General features: G+C 29.9%; 1 protein-coding gene across 1 annotated transcript in view; it reads right to left on the reverse strand.

Annotated features, from left to right (window-relative positions):
• The window catches only part of LOC106681029 (uncharacterized), a gene marked incomplete at its 3' end in the record, with an annotated part of 68,197 nt that overhangs the window by 27,209 nt on the left and 22,914 nt on the right, over positions 1–18,074 (reverse strand). Inside the window, 1 exon segment of the mRNA XM_067053579.1 lies at positions 10,919–11,201. Coding sequence (XP_066909680.1) covers positions 10,919–11,177 — 259 coding nt within the window.

Genomic DNA, 18,074 nt, shown 5'->3' on the forward strand with positions numbered 1-18,074 from the left:
TATTATTTTTTAAAATTTAAAACGTTTTTATATGTATATATTATATTTTAATTTTATTCTATATTTGTAAAAGAGAAGTAAAAAAAAGGAAACATCTATCGGGCTAAGAGGGAAAATATATTAAAAAAATACAGGAATAAAAATGATAAAAAAAAAATCATATATTACTATTATTTATTATAAGTTAACTCTACTATGCCTATTTTATAAGAATTAAAAAAAGTCTGACTAGATATAAGTGTGCTGTATATTTAGCATCCCAATACAGTTGGGATAATAAGAATAGTTAGAGGGGAAGTGTTACTCTTATCCGCCAACGACAGCGCTCGTGGTCGCTCATCATCTACACTAGTTCCCAAAGACTAATAATTGTCCGTTAATTATCCATTTTGTCCAATAAAGTCCATTCTGTCCAGCAGAATGGAAAAAATGAGTAACATGCTCTCTCTGTTTTCAAACACATAGGTCCCTTGAAAAGCCCACAAGCCAAATTTTATTTCTCTTCCTTCATGTTTGAAAAAAATATTACATGATAATTTTTGAAAAGTCGACTATCGTGTGCAAAACGTGCTTATATAAATAAACCACCATTTTTTCCCCATAATTTAAAAAACATTGCAAATGTTTCGTTTCCTGAATATGAATTATTGGTGAGTTATAAATTAATATGTGACATCGAAATTGAGGATTAGTTTCGAAAGGAATTAGTGCGACACTAAAGGACCATCGAGGGTGAAGATTTTGAAGATATGGGTAATTTCCTAATGGGCGGGAGAGTGAAGAGTTGTTATCCCGCTCATCGGAGCGTGGAGATCCTCAGCTCATGGCTGTCTGAGAGGAAAGGGGCGGTGAGCGAGTTAAGGTTCCTTTAGGTTTGGGAAGGAAATTTGGACTTTAAACTCTTTTCTTACGTGTTTCTATACGTAGGACCTCTTGAAACCTAACAATCTATTTATCTCGGTTTATTGAGAAGTAAAGATAATTTTCAAACAACGTTATTAATAAGACCAAGTTTCACCAAAGTTATATGAGAGTTATATAAAACCAAAAGAAATCCATCTGAGATGACAACAATTTTTAAGTTTATTATAGAAAATCTAAATTTAATTGAATAAATTTTTTATATGTATAAATTTATTATTTAATCAATTTTATTATCGTTTAATTTTTAAGTATCAATCGCTCTGACTTAACCAGGAAACCAATTGAGGGATAAAACCTGCAAAAGTAAAAGTATCAATAAATTGTTTAAATAAGATTGATTAAAAAAAAATATCTTCTTAGAATTATAATTAAATTTAAATAAATAAATTTTAATTCATTTACCAGCGGCATGTGCCTACTAGGGTGCTGTTTGTTTTCTAAACAATCCTGAAAACTGATTCTAACGAAAACAAAATCACGTCGATAACCTAAATTTTTTACGAAGAAGGATAAACATATAAACATTTACAAGATTTAAGGTTATATTCAGATTTTGGTATCAAGAACTTTTTATTGAAACTCAAGACAATACTTACACCCAGTAATTACCTCATTCCTTTCCGATAGACATTTCTCTATCTGAAACGGGTTTAGACCTATCTTCTATTACGCCTATTCTAGCAGTACCCCAAGGTTCAGCACAAGGTCCTCTACTCTCTAGCATACACTCACAACATACCTTGCAATTTCAACATTTTGACAGAATGTATGTAGCCTAGCTATCTTAACAAGACAAACATCCAAACAATGCCTCTCAGCCCCTACAATAGTCTAATATAATAAACTAAATATCTAATACAATCTAATAACATTTTACGACTGGTTTAAACATTAGAAAACTCGGCTAAATCACGGAACATAACTTTTCATTTTTGATTCTACAGACTCTGTACACTACCTTGGACTTATTTGACTGAAGAATGACATGGAGTCCACAAGTCAAAAAAGGAGGAGATTTCCCCTCCTTTCGAAAAAATCAAGTCACAAATTTAATACTAATTCTTACTGAAACAAACTAATTTGGAGCTACGAATCACAAATGCTCAGGACTTCAAAAAAGTGCCATATTAACAAGCTTCAAATATCTAATGAGGTGAAGTGAAGAATTGTTATCCAAAGCACCTCAGTGTTCTAGGATGTCTGTTTAACACTTCATGGAATTGTTTCTAGTTGGTCTGGATGTATTAATTAATAGATGGCATGTGAAGGTAGGTATGTATAGTTATGTTCTTGACGTGTTAAGGAGTGTTTGTGATTGTTCAGAATGTCATTGCCTGAAAGATTTGAAGCCTAATAATTTAGGTCCATTTGACTGGAAATGTTGTGCAATTATCTAATGAGGTGAACTGAAGAATTCTTCCATATATGAATTTCTTTAATTTACTTTATTTATCCATAATAACGTTTCGATAATAGTATGAATGTAACAATAAAGTTTTTTTTTTAAAACGGTTCTGCCTCATTTTAAACATGAAACTGGATTTTTTTAACAATAATATAGAGCAAAAATTATTATTCTGATTTTTCAAAGTATACTAAATAAGGAGAATAGATATTGGATGCTTGAGCCTGAAACACTCTATATTTGAGGTTTGTAAGATGCTATAAGAGATAAATCCAAATTTGAAAATATTTTAGAAAAGCCAAAATTTTGGGATTTATTTGCTTCCGAAACTGATGCTCAAGCCCCCCAAAATCCATGTAATTTTACATTAAAATTTGTTTGAGTTTTAGTAGCGTATGAATTCCTTAACTATACAAATTTTTGCTTTCCTCAAAACTTTTTAATTTTTGGATTAATTCACTTTCAAATTATAGATAAGTCTCCTAAAAATTAATTCCACAATCATAAACAAATGATTTGGAATAATTTGCTAATTTGTGCTTATGATTGGAACCATTATTCATGAAATTCACCTCATGAATTCCAATGAGGAGTTAATACATTTGGCTAATGATTGTTTTCAGCACATAACAGTACAGTTATTATGTAATGTGGGAATACGCGGCCTCATTTTGTATTGATGTAAGAATATTTTTACATATTCATGGCAAAAAAAATATTACAGTCGTTTCTCGCAAGGAAGATAACGAGACCAAATATACCACTTCTCACAGCAACAATAAAAAAAAAACCTAATATTTAGATACTGTTCATCAATTTCTGGCTTTACAAGGGGAGGCTACGGAAAGGGGATTACTGATGTCAATGAATTTTTTAGTTTGTTTTACTTGTTGAAAAATATTAGACACGCGTCCAAGGGACCTAAGCACGGTAGAAGTCGAAAAGAAAATGTAATTTTTTGTACTATCGTATTCCGCGAGTTGTCTATGGTTATTTAATACCTACTGATTTGTTAGATCATGCAGAATGATAACAAACGATGGTTGATAGTATTAAATATGTATAAAACATGATAACCCTTTTAGTGCTGGGCGAAAAAGAGGTGCCTACGGGAAAATAACCGGCTGAATTTTACGATTTTTCTAGGGTTTGGAAGAAGGCTCATAAAAACCAAACAATATTTTCATAAGTCAAAAAGCTATGTATTAAAGACGGTGTATAGAATAAAACAATAACAATAAGTTTTCTATATTCATTGAAAATCATATAAATAACAAAGGTATTAATGATCATAAAGAAAATATAATTGAGTTCTATCTTACAAAATGTATTTGCACATACGAAAAGACATCTTTCCATTATAACTTTATATAGTCCATTTATTACAAAGTATGTACTTTGCATTTCAATATATTTTGTAATCAAATATATAATACTGCACAACCAAAATTAAGAAGATGCATGGTAAGCGCGTAAACTTTGTTTCAGAGGAGATAACCAGACATTTATCTCCTCTGAAATAAAGTTTTTTTACGTCGTTGTTGAAAACTATTTCTTTTTAATTAGCACGTAATGAAATTAGACCATTTATAACATATTATAAATTTATTTTGAGATAGAGTTCTCTCGAAATGTGAATAGTAAAGCACTACTTTTAGTACCTACTTATGCACCTTTGTGCGGAACGATACATTGGCGCTGGAACTTTTCCTCAGTTCAGCAAAGGTCTCCGGCAATAGAAGGGTTAAGCAAAAACATACTGTTAGTAAAGTAGGCCAAAATACTTTTTTAACAGAGAAAATAAATAAAATTCGTTTTAAGCATCTTTTGAGACCCTTAAATACGATTTTTTTTATAATTAAAAATTATTAATTTTTGGAGGATATTTATTTTCTGCCATTACCTTACATTCACGAATAAAAATCATAATTCCTTTCGATTTTATCCTAAGCCAATGTTACTATAACTGTTGGAAAGATGTATTTTCTCTATTTCAATTCTTTTCAACATTTTTTTGATTTAATAAATTATTAAAAAATAATAATTCTTCCCCACGCCAAAAGAAATTTTTTAAAAATCTGTTTCATATTACTTTATATTTAAATTGTTTTGCATTCAAAAAGTTTCCAAACCTGTTTATTTAAAAACAGAAAAAAATTAAAAAAGCTTTTTTTTTTTCTGAAAGACAAATCTTTCAATCATATTCAGACAATTCACATTTTATTTCATGGTTTTCTAATAAATTAAGAACTCGGAAGGGCCACCTGAAGCTCAATGGTTAAGACACAGTCTTAGCAATTTGATGTCTATTGGCGGTGCCGGTTCGAATCCTGCCTGGGGTGTTGACTTTTTTGATTGAGTGGCGGTCCCACAAAATTAAGAACTTTGACCCCCAACCATGGTTAGGCAATATAAGACTTTAATGGGACTCTTGCCCGAAAAAAAAAAAAAATAAAACGGAAATATTTTGAAATTTAATTTTGTCTGGATTGTTGCAGTAACTAGACTGTTGCCACACTTCATGAATCTCAACCCCTGACAGGTGTCCCTCTATTACGCCTGGTTATTACCAGGTACTTGTAAAACATGAAAAATGGAAGATGAGAAGATGTTGAGGAAATACGATCCCGAGCCACGCCTATATATTGCCGGATATTATGGCCTGAAGATCCGTCCTGGATTCCATTCTACTTTCTCCAGCAGCACCCCTCCATGGTGACGGATCATAATAGTTGGGCCTCCCATTCTTTGTTGCTATATCTTCTTAGGTGTCACTTTCGCTGAGGGTGCCACAAGGTGGCGCGTTTTGCCATTTCTTCTACATAGAGTCGTTCGTTTCGAAATTGTTTTTATAACGTACCGTCATATTGGTATTTATAGTCAAAGAATGTCCCAGTGTTTATTTTAAATGGCTAAAGGCATCCGTACAATAAAGAGGCAATATTGGAACCTCAAGATATTACCAGAAAAAAATTCAAATTACTTAATGTGGTTTCTAGGAAGTATGTCATTCTTATTGTACCTCTAACCGAACAGAAGTGTTTTCACAAAAGACCGCACAGATCTTAGTGAAGAGGAGTTTTCTCTCAACATTATAATATGAGTTCATGGGAAAATTGAATGATTTAAACTATAAAAAAATATTATTACATAATCCAATTTTATGGTTATAACATTTTTCTTTTAAATCCTTAAAAATTGTTCTATCCACAAAAATTAACTGCACTACTCCTTAGGAAAAAAAATTCTTCTAAACAAAAAATTAATGGAACAATGGTTACCTACAATAATATATTGAATTTTTTTGGGGGGGAGAGGGGAATTTTATTACCTAGTGCTCTAAAATAGACATATCCATTGGAAATTGTGTTTCTTAAGTTTTTTAGTTATTCAACGCTAATTTTTTATTACTAGTCATTATTGATGAGTCTGACAAGTGTAGTTAGCTGGAATAAAAAGTTATATTTGTACATGAATATGAATTTTACATATGAAATTTTGTCTGAACAACTTGAAATCAATTTATTTTAGGAAATATAAAAAAAAAACAAATTACTACTCCGACGAAAATAAACATCATAAACCAGCTCATAGTGCATTTAATTAGCTTTAATTTGAAAGCAGGCGTACGTCTGTACTTCTAATTGTTCCTGAGATATAGTTTTTCATAAATCAAACATTTTGTCCAAAGAACTAAAAAACAGCAAGTTGAGAATTAATATAGATAGTCAAATGTCATAAAAACTACGACTACTACGAAGATAAATGTTAAATGACACTAGATAATAGTACAATAAACTAGCTTTAATTAGAGTGCTAATATACATCTGAACATTTTATGGTTCCTGAGATATAGATTTTCTAAAATAAAATCACTCAATTATGATTTTTCAGTTCATTTTTTTATGAAATGTTGCTTTTTAAAAAACTATATCTCGGCTACAACTGAACATAAATAGCTCTTTTACGGCTCATATTTTAGCAACTTTACTTTTCTTTAAATGAAATCCTATTAAGAATAATAGCGTTTGTAGTAGTTATAAAGATATGAAGCTCTGAACGAAAAATTAATTTTTTTAACGCTTTGAAACGCCATTTTTTATTCCCCCAACCTATACTAGGCAAACTCGTTAATTTTGGCTAGTAATTATACCTATTTTTCGTTAAAGTAATCAAATACTGGGGTGAAATAACTGACTTTTTTTTCTATAGGGTTTTTGTACTAATAATATTATACTTACTTAGGTTTGATAAGGAAAGTCAAAAATGATAACAAAGCCCTGCGTGTATCTGATAAGGCTGACACGAGTTTTAAATTTTTATTGTTTTTTAGAGAATTTCATTACCATTCAACTAAACATATAAATACTTTATAATATGTTTATTTACATACTATACATAAAATGTATGCGCAAATGAAATTTTCTTTTTTCCCCGTTATTTATTGAAGATTTATGTTATTTATGAAAAGGTACAGGGCTTTAAGCCGAAGACTTTAAACAAGCTTCATAAAATTCCTTAGAGTCATTTTTCGATAATTTCGTACACAAGCATTATCGGATAAAATTCTATAAAATAAAAAAAATTGAATAAAAGCAATAAAACTGGCAAATCCATTGAAGGGAGAATCGTATCAAAGACAGAGCAAAGCCCAAAAATGATTTTTTTTAATACTTCATGTCAAAAATTTGACCCGATAACAAACTTTTACAAAAATATCGATTTTCACAAAGTGGACTAAAATTATTTTTCTGAAGGGCTCTTCATATACAACTGGTACGTTATTACTTAACTATAGGATTTATGGCAGAGTAAGGTAAATAGTAATTACAATTACCAACCAACTACTGAAATTGCGGAAATAAAGTTACATTTACAAGTAATTGTAATTGCTAATTGCAATTACTTGATGAAGCGCTGTAATTGTATTTATTACTGTAATTATGATCAAAAGTACAATTATTAGTAAAATTACAGTTACAAATAATAGTTAATCAAACGTAATTAATAATAAATAATTAAAAGAATAATATTAACAATTGCAATGTTGTTTTTAGAATTGCAAGTAATATAAATATAATTAAAAGTAATTTTAATTGCAATTAAAATCTTTAATACCGAAATGGCACTAAAATAGTAATGAGGTTGTAATTAGAAATTCGCCCAATTTCCTTAATAAAGCAAAATTTATTTTGGTAATTTTAATTGATATTGCTAACATTGCTAGTGATTACTAATTGCAAATATTTAGCATAAAATAGGAATTGTAATTACAATACTTAATTGTATTAATATTAATTGTAATTGTCATTGCAGTAACTTAGCACCAAAAAGTAATTGTAATTGGGGATCTGACTTTTAAACTGAAAATTGAATAGGGTAATTGCGATTACTTTACATTATTACATTTCAAAACCACTGATTTTCATGTTTTACTTTAATTATTTTATTACTTTGAACCATTTAACGGTTATCTTATTAGAATAATTATAGTGCAACTTTGTTTGCATGATTAAATACTCATATTATAATTACCTACTCAGGTTTATATGATTGAGTTATGTTAGCTTATTTTAATGTTTATTTAATTGAAAATGAAATAATTGACATTTATGTCCAAAAAAATATTTTCTTACATAATGGTTATAGCAAAAATTATAGGTTCTTTGTTTATGCTTTATTTTATAAAAGTAGTACAAATAATTTATTCGAGATCTTAATGTTAGACCAAGAAACTATTATTAATATTTTTTTATAAAGTATGTATATGATTTTTTATTTATGTAAGTATGTCGTTAAATAATTTGTTCGTTTATAGAATGGTGTGTAAGTATGTAGAGAAACTACCCATTGGTAGTACTCTAAAAACATTTTTACAATATAAGGTCTCGAGGCCATCTTCCTTTTAGACGCCTCGTAGGATTGTCCAGAATAAAAGAGGAAGCAAGATTAGAAACTAATGGGTTTGAGTGGTTAGGGAGTTTGTAATGGAAGGATTGATATCTGGTTCGGGCTAGATTGGTTACAAATGGAACATTAAGGTCTTTGTGAATGATTTTATTTGTGACAAAGTAGGGAGCATTTAGGATTTTACGAAGGGTTTTGGATTGTAAGGATTGGATACGAGAGGAATTCTAAGGTTTTGTGGAGCCCCAAAGCTCAACGCCGTATGTTCAGATAGGCCTTATAATTGTCATGTAAATCAGTCTTTTGTAATGAATTGGAAGTTTAAACCGTTTGTCCAGTAAGTGTTATAATAGTCGAAATCGACGTCCAGTTTCCTGTCTTTTCAGTCTTGTGTGAGGATTCCAGGTTAGTCGTTGGCAAGGTGTAACAAGGATATTAAAAAAAAATGATATCCAATGTAGTATGATGCCCAAGGTAGCGGAAGATAATCCTAAGTAATTAATTGTAGGAAGGTGGTACGGGTGGCGGTCAAGTAAGGTACACAAACTAGCAGGAAAATTGTTTATTAGTAACCAAGATGTAAATAAAATTTTACATTTACTTAATTACATTACACAAAAATATTCAACCCTGATGAAGACCTGCAAAGTGGGGCGAAAAGTAATTCACTAATAAATATTTTTGTCTGTTATTTTGTATACCTTTCTTGACCACCAACCGGAACATCTTCCTACAATATATCTATGTATAGAAAAGTGAATTTTTCGAATCTTTGTTTATAATAAACTTTTGAATTATTGGACCGATTTATTGTTTTTTTTTCCAAAACGTTCCCTGTCGCCATTGGAATGTCTAAAGCTAGAGAAATCCCCGAATTCTCCGGTAGAAAAAAAGTTATAAATAAAAACGTTTTTGGTACGTAGGTCAAAATATATATAATTTTTTTCACGATTATTACGTACAAATCGATTCATCTCTTTCCGAACAATAAGACAAAAATCCCATGAAACAATATTGTATTCACTTTTTGCACAATAGTTTTAATATAGTACTAATATTGAAGCACAGTTAAGTTCCCATTCATATTTTATAGAGGATATATATGACAATATGATAGAAAATCTTTTTTTTTTTTTAATTTGTTATTTGAATGGAGATTAAATTCCCTCCAAAGTGAAAAAAAAAAATTGAATTAGATAATTTTACAGACACAGCCTATTAAACTTCTGTTCATATTAAAAAGAAAAAAAATGTAGAAATTAGGCAGGTTTTCTTTGAATTTTGTTGATTTTTTATTATAAATAAAAAGGTGTACACCGAAAATTCTAAATTATAATTGTAATGATAGTTGATTGCCAACATTGATCCTTATTGGACCGATATTAGTAATGAGATCTTAAGCAGTTTTTGTACTACAGGTTTATGGAAAGTAAAGTCTATTGAGACATCAGATTTGTTATTTATAGTTTTGTATTATATATAGTTACAATATATTTTTTGTATTATATAATTGTATCATTTACCACTACAAACAAAATAAATATAATAAACAATTGATCCTATCATTAATCGTGTATGTGAATAAAAATCATAATATTTTCAATTTCTTGAGACTGGTATTTATCGTTAAATAAATGAATTGGTATCCCTGTTAAGTCTCAACACTCTTTATTATTTCAGTCCTACGTTTCGGCCAATGCGGCCATCCTCAAGAACAATCTTAAATATAAATTTTAACCTTACATTCAATTATTTAAAAATGAATTGCAGGCTATTCTGCCCAGGTCATTAAGAGTGATTTGACTGTTATTAATGACCTGGGCAGAATAGCCTGCAATAAATGTTTAAATAATTGAATGTAAGGTTAAAATTTATATTTAAGATTGTTCTTGCTCCATCAAACCATCAAATTCTTCCCGCATCCAATCGTTACAATCCAAAATCCTTGATGCTCCTTATTACGTCACAAATAAACTCATTCACAAAGACCTGAACATCCCATTCGTTGCAGATTTGACCCAAAATAGTTATGCGTATTTTCATTCCAAACTCCTTAACCATCCTAACCCAATAATTCTTAATCTTTCATCCTTAACAATCCCTGATAATCCTCCGAGGCGTCTGAAAAGAAGATGGCAACGGGACCTTCTAATTTAAATTAATGTTTGAAGTACCAACAATGGGTGGTTCCTTCCCAAGATTTTCAAGTGTATATGAAACATACAACATATTTACCTATTGTATTATTTTGTACAGTTGTAAATTACATTAAATAAATAATTAAAAAAAAAAAAGATTGTTCTTGAGGATGGCCGAATTGGCCGAAACGTTGGACTGTTGAAGAAATAATAAAGCCTGTTGAGACTTAACAGGGATACTAATTGATTTATTTAACAAAAAATAACAATGTATGTATAATTTATTTTTATATTTAACTAAATATATTCTGCTTGAATAATTAATAAATAGGCAAATAATTTTTTTAGTTAAAAGGGCAATGATAAACGTCAGTAGTTTTTTGCCCTCAAATCTAAGCAACAACTAAATATATTAATTGATATCAAATTCAATTGGGTTCATTTAACCTATATACAACCCTAAATCTAGCAATAGCGAAGCAATGCCAGGTCTACCAGTGGTTAGATAAAAATGTAATTAACTTAACAGATAAATATGACTCACGTGACTTGATTAGGTGTTTGGTAACATTGACTAGAGGGCTGAGGGGGAGTGTGAGGGAGCTCGATCCGAGGAACTTCCCCTCAGTGACGTAGGGCTCTGTTGTGGCGTCATCTTCAGACGTGACGTCTTCTTGTGTTGTTGTGACGTCATCAACTACAGTGGTGCTGGCGATGGTGGTCGTACCTTGGGTGCCGTTGGCCGACAGGTCGAGGCACCTCGCCGTGCCCGCCACCAGAAGCAGCAGAGTTACAACTAGCATAATGCTCTTCGTCTGTCCTCCATCCTGCCAATCAAATTAACAAGATTACAAAATATATTCAGCATTTACTCAGAATACTCACTCAGAATAGATCTCACCCAACAGCGTACTTTCTTATTACAGTGTAATCTCAGTAATGTGAACTAATTGCTAAAGGGGATGTTCGGATTAGAGAAAGTATTAGAAAAAATGATGCAAAAAAATTCAATAATATGAATGCACATAAAAATATTTTAATTTTTTTAAAATTGAAAATGTGACTGAAGTTTAAAAAAAAAAATTTAATTTCTTTTACATTCTTAGTAATGCTAAGTGATGATTTAATTCGTTAAAACTATAACATTGTCCATTTATATGTACCGAAGTTCGGATTATTGAGATAACACTGTACTTGAATAATAGTGAAACTAGTACCTGCTTTTTATTTTCTTTATTTCTTATTTGTTTATCTTAGACGTTTTGGGATCCTTTCCTCATCTTAAGAATTATATTATCATTTTTTTTTATTATCCTTGTTACACCTTGACAAACGATTAACCTGTAATCCTCATACAAGACTGTAGGAAACTGCACGCAGATATCGACTATTACAGCACTTACTATACAAACGGTCTATAAAACTTCCAAGTTATTACAAAAGACTGATCTTCATGACAATAATAAGGCCCATCTGGACATACGGAGTTGATCTTTGGTGCTCCAATAAACCTTCAAATTCCTCTCGCATCAAATCCTTACAATCCAAAAGCCTCAATGCTCCTTACTTTGTTACAAATAAAACCATCCATAAAGACCAAAATGTTCCTTATGTAACCGATCTAGCCCGAACCCGATATCATTCCTTCCATTATAAATTCCCTAACCACCCAAACCCACTAGTTTCTAATCTTGCTTCCTCTTCCATTCCTGGCAATCCTCCGAGGTGCCTCAAAAGAAGATGGCTTCGTGACCTTATATTGTAAAATGTTTTTAGATTCCTACCAATGGGTAGTTTCTCTACATGCTGTATCATATCATTATGATCTTACTTCAAATTTGCTTGTTGTATTTTATATACAGTTGAAAATGTCAATATATAAATAAATAAAAATAAAAATATCCTTGTCAATCTCATCAACATAACTATATTTTATCCGATTTAAAATTTGTCTTAATTTTTCATAAAAACGTATCTTGGTTAAGATTTACAGTCTCATATTGTTAAGTGATAGTATCGACAGTTTGAGTAAGATAAGTTTTCGTGTTAAATTCTGTCGAAACATAATTATAAGGATGAAATTAATGAAGAAACTAAAGAAAATATAGTGTAATCCCGAAGATTAGAAAAGGACTCCGAAACGTCAAAGACAAATAAATAAATAGGTTTTAATTGTTGATGGTAAATTCTGTAAGAGGAGAAGATGATGGCAATCAGTAATGATGAAATCAAAAAAGTAAAACTTTTATTTAATTTATTTTTACCAACGTTTCGGCCTTCATAAGGGCTGTAAACAAAATGTGAGACAAAAACAATAATTCAAAGAAAAGAAAAAAAACCGTCGGCACAAATAGAGTAAGTTTTATTTATTTGTGTTTATCGTTACTGATCGCAATCCCGGCCATCTTCTCCTCTCACAAACAAATAAAAAAAACTAGTTTCAAAAATCTTATATCACAGTAAATTTTTTTTTAAAATAACAAAATTTTGATAACCTATAATGAAAATAATGTTAGACTAGAAAATTGACGAAATTAGGGCAACTGCGAATAATAACTCGCCAAAGGCAGTAGCTGAAAAGAAGAGAAAATATCAGAATTTTCCTGAGGACTTGAGAAAACTTTATGGATTAGAGAGCTATGGGATTTTCCCTATCACCTTTTCTTGAAATGGCTTGATCTAGAGGGACACGCTGAAATCTATAAGGAGGCTGGAGATATAGAAGAATATTCTAGAATTAGTTGATCATTTTAACATTTTTTTCGTGTTTAGTAGTTTACCGCATAAAACTAGTAACAGAAATACTCCTAAATCCGAGTTCTATATCCATATCTAAACTTACAACCATACAGCTTAACCCGTCGTTACAATTCTCGCGAAGGTTAAAACGGTATTGGCCCAGAGACCTATAGTAAATAATTTTATTAGAGTTCTGGCAATGGCCAGATTCTCCACTAGTGCCCTCGCTTAGCCTCCACTGGTTTTCAGCACCAGTAACGCGATAGAGATTAGCACTCGGATATTCCCTAGTCCTGCTTTTCCCTTCAGAAGTGGGAACAAACTCGGTTCGGAGAGCCCCAGGAGGCTTGATGCAAATATTATATAGGAATGAATGTTTTAAAGATGTTATTTTACTTTAAATTATTTTTTTTTCTATTTATTATTTAGTTATAATTTAATTTATATCTGTTTAAATATGGCTTAAAGCTCTCTGGCCTCTATTACCAATATTTGAAAACATATTTCAGAATAAAATTTTACACAATAAAATATATATATTGAGATACATAAATACACATCCTATACATAATTTTATGACTCGATTAAATAAGATTAAACGTTATGAATCAATTCTTTTCATCACTAAATACAACTATCAATGGTTTTGATTGACAGTAGTTGACCTCGAAGTCACGAACAGAGTGACATCTCATCACAATGAGCTGCGGTTGATTCGACAATGTTGATTTAAAAGTCATCCTGTTCACACAACGTTCGACCAATCACGACGGAGAATAACTTCGTCATTGTCAACGACATATGGCAGGAACGAGTCAGAAGTACATCGGAGTTTCTGATCCTGCTCAGTACTTCTAATTTGCAATTTTTTAATAATTTATAGATAATTATAATTTATTTATAGATAATTATAATTATAATTTATATATAATTTGCAATGTATACATTATGTATTTTATTTTATACTATGTATTACCATATACCCTAAAATACGTAAGTATAACAATAGCTATTCAAATATTGATTTTAAAGATTTATTTGCTTTAAATTAGGAAAGAGAGGAATCCAAACCAAAAAAAGAGGTTCATTTTTTTGTAGAAATAAAAAATTACGTTTTTAAATAAGATTAAGGTGATTTCTGACATACGGGATACCACAACTTCCACTTTTCATTCTACATTGAGATGAATTTATTCTTCCTTGTTTTAAAATATCTATTAATTTATTATTCAGGAATAAAATATGTTTTTTATAGAGATAAGTAAAATTAAAATCTGACTATTGGCATAATAACCATTGAAATAGGAAATATTATTTTCTCTCTCACTTAATTATCTAATTCTATTATATTTCATATCTGTACATTGTTTATTACTACCAATAATATGAAATAGTTAATTTGTTAAAGTACTTAAAAAATCAATATTTAAGCCATAGATAAAAGATATAACTTTATTTATTTTATTTTCTCCAGTTAAAAACTTGCAATAAAAATAAGGGTATATTTAAGAGTTTCTTGAGATTGATAATAACGAATATCGTTTTATTACAGCCTAAAATAAAACAGTTTAACGGAAGATAATAAAGCGTGTTAATATACACGTATTATCTGTGTTTCAGTGTGTGTATCAATAAAATTGAAGAGTTATTTCAAAATTTATTCGAAAGCCTCTCTATTGTACATGCTCTCCGATCTATAAAACAAGGCGCATTCAGAAGGTAAGAGTTTAATGCTCAAATCGTTGGGAAGATTACATAATCCACTTAGGAACTCGGAGAAATTCTATTGTTAAGATAATGCAGAGATTTAGGAGCATGGAGAGAAATTGCTTTATAATCCAGATCCTGTTACAGAGAACGTAGCGAAAGTAAGGTCGTAGAAAACCACGAGTAAAATAAATTATATATATAAAAAAAAAATGTAATGTTGAAAGTTTTTATTGCATTTTTCTATGGCATGAGGATGGAGAGGGTCCATCCGATTGGTGACCAACCTATTCCAAACAGAGCGAGAAGGCTGAGGTTACAATCAATGGGACCGTCACAAAATAAGACTAGACCCTTTGAGTCCGGAATCGACCCTACGCTCGGTGACACCTCACCATACTCGGTTATAACGATCTCTGTTTATATTAAATTTAATCTCAATGAAAGTGTGTTCCTATTTCTGCGCAGTCCCTGTCCCACCAGCAAATAGAGTTTATTTTTACAATGTTTTATTTTTAGAATAGTTTTGTCGGCTGCATCTATCAGGAGTTTATTAAAAATGTCTATATTTAATTTATTGGTTTTAATGTTTTAAGATGATCCTATAAAAATAATTTTAAATCTATCCCAAGCGGCATTCTTTGTTCGCCATATTTTGCCTATCATTAGTGGTATTACTATCCTTTAAGTATCTGTTTATTAATCTTCTATTTTTATTTATAAATATCCTTTATTATTTTTTTAAATATATTATATATATTATTCCGTCCGATATAATTTCCTGTTTGATTATTATCGCAGTTGATTTAACTTTCGATTATCAGATTCTTGTGACATTATCAGAAACATATTGCAAATCCAACATTGGCGTGCATAAACAACAATCACCATTGCTGTGGATTGTTTAAATTAACTTTAAAAAAAAGTATTTTGTTTTTATTTATTATTTTCAATTCACTAAAACACTTTTTTTTCAATTTTTTTTTTCACACCTACAGAGAATCCAAAAATCAAACAAAAAATTCCGTTCACAACTATCTTCCCAGACAATAAGGCGGTTTTTTTTTTATTTAGAACCAATTTAACAGGTCAAACTCCGATTCTCTAATTTTTTTCTTTTCTGTTTAGGCTGGATAAACTGATACCGTAGCATTATTTTATCGTTTGTAATTTACTCACATGGAAAATAATTAATCCGAGGGCGTGTAATTCTAAACTCTATAGGTACATTCAGTAAAATTATTTAGAAAAAAGGAAAAAGTTATAACAATTTGTATCAACATAAAAGTTGATATTTAAATTACAATGATATAAAATAAACTAATGTTATTATTTACAGTTCCTGCACTATATCGTTATTTATTATTTATTATAAATATAAACAAAATTTATTTAAAAGCAGAGCTGTTTTACTAATACTATAATTCCTATTTTTTTCAAGGTTTATAAATAAATTGTATTTTTTTTATAAATTTCATTTGTAAGACAAGTAAGGAAGGTTTAGTTAAAAAAGGAATCTGACGAAATCGTTATTGGACCAACTGAGTTACTACCCGCACATTGGATTATTTTTGGCATACTTGCCCATGAGCAGACTTGAAACCATATTTATTACTTTTCGTCATAAAACATAAAATGCAATAAAAATGTTTGAATCTGAGGAAATAATTTCTATTTTGCTTTTTCCATCAATACAAAGTTCATGTCGTTCGTTAATGTTATATATCGATTACATTATTTCAAGGTATTTTGAAAAATTCAAACCTTTTTTACTACTTCAAATAATAATTACAATGAATCTCTTGGCCCATAATTACAATGAATGAATATCTTTCGGGTTATGAAAATTATGTATAATTATTAGTCAAAATTGATGTCTTTGAAAGTACCCATATTATAAAACCTAACGGAATATCAATTAAAATAGAGTAAGTTTTCTACAATTTGAGCCCTTGTATAAATACGTTCAATAGTTCGTTCAATAAAATATGTACTGAAAAATCAGTTGTTGGTGAATTTATTGTGGGAAATATTTATCTAAGATACGATGAGACTTACAGATGTCTATTAGCACTCAAATCAAATCTATTAGCACTAAATAAATTAACAAGATGTTTTAGTTTTTCGGATAATACTATCATTTTATAAAATACTATAGCTCAGGAACCATTAGACGTACAGATACCTGCCAGCATTTTAAAGATAGTTTAATGTACTATGAAGTTGTCCATTACGTTTATCTTTGTGGGAGTAGAAATTTTTACAGTATTCGCATGTGAATATAAAGTTTTCTTACAAAATTTGTTCCAAACAACTAGAAATCAATTTATTTGATCAAATATCATCAAAACTATTGCTCTTATGAAGATAAACTACTTTAAGGCATATTACACTAGCTTTAATTTGAATATTAATAGGTATTAGTCCGTCTAATGGCCCCTGAGATATAGATTTCCCACCGTAAATTCACTATTAACTACTGATTTTCCAGTACATTTTTTATAAAATGTTGCCTTTTATAAAACTGAATCATGGGAGATATTGAACGTAAATAGCACTTTTAGGGCTCATATTTTAGCAAATTTACTCTACATTAAATTATGATATTAGGATAAAAAGTAATTTTTTGTCGTTTGAAACAGGGGCCATTTTTTGCACTAGCATGTTCTTGATACACTGCCAGCTCTCATTTCTTTATTGGCAATGCAATAAAGATTAAAAAAAAAAAAAACTATGAAAAAACATCATTTAAATGTTCTATTAAGGCATTCTAGTGTTGTAGGTAACGATATGGAGCTTCGAATGAAAATAATTTTTTTTTACGTTTTGATACTGCCACCATTTCTTATCTCTCTGAACTATAGTTGGTAGACTCCTAAATTTTGACTTGTAATTGATAATAGTAACAAGACATAGTTTTATTCAAATAATCGAAAATCGGCTGAAATAACTAACTGTTTTGTCCTCTTGGGCTCTTGTACTATATCGTTTGATATCAAGATTATATGAGGATATCACATAATAAATGTTTTAAACAAATTAAGATAAGAAAAATATGTAATACAGGATGATGACAAGATGGAAGACAAAAAGTCCGTTGTAATAAAGATTTTAAGAAGCCAATAAGGGTTTAATTATATTATAATCGATATAATACAGTGCAAATAAAGATAAATAATAGAGGTATACAGAACATTATATATTTTCCGTCCATATATGATATATAATGATAAATAATAGAGGTGTACAGAACA

This window comes from Halyomorpha halys, unplaced genomic scaffold, assembly GCF_000696795.3.
Source record: "Halyomorpha halys isolate HHAL.00 unplaced genomic scaffold, Hhal_1.1 Scaffold305.1, whole genome shotgun sequence".
Lineage (NCBI taxonomy): Eukaryota > Metazoa > Arthropoda > Insecta > Hemiptera > Pentatomidae > Halyomorpha > Halyomorpha halys.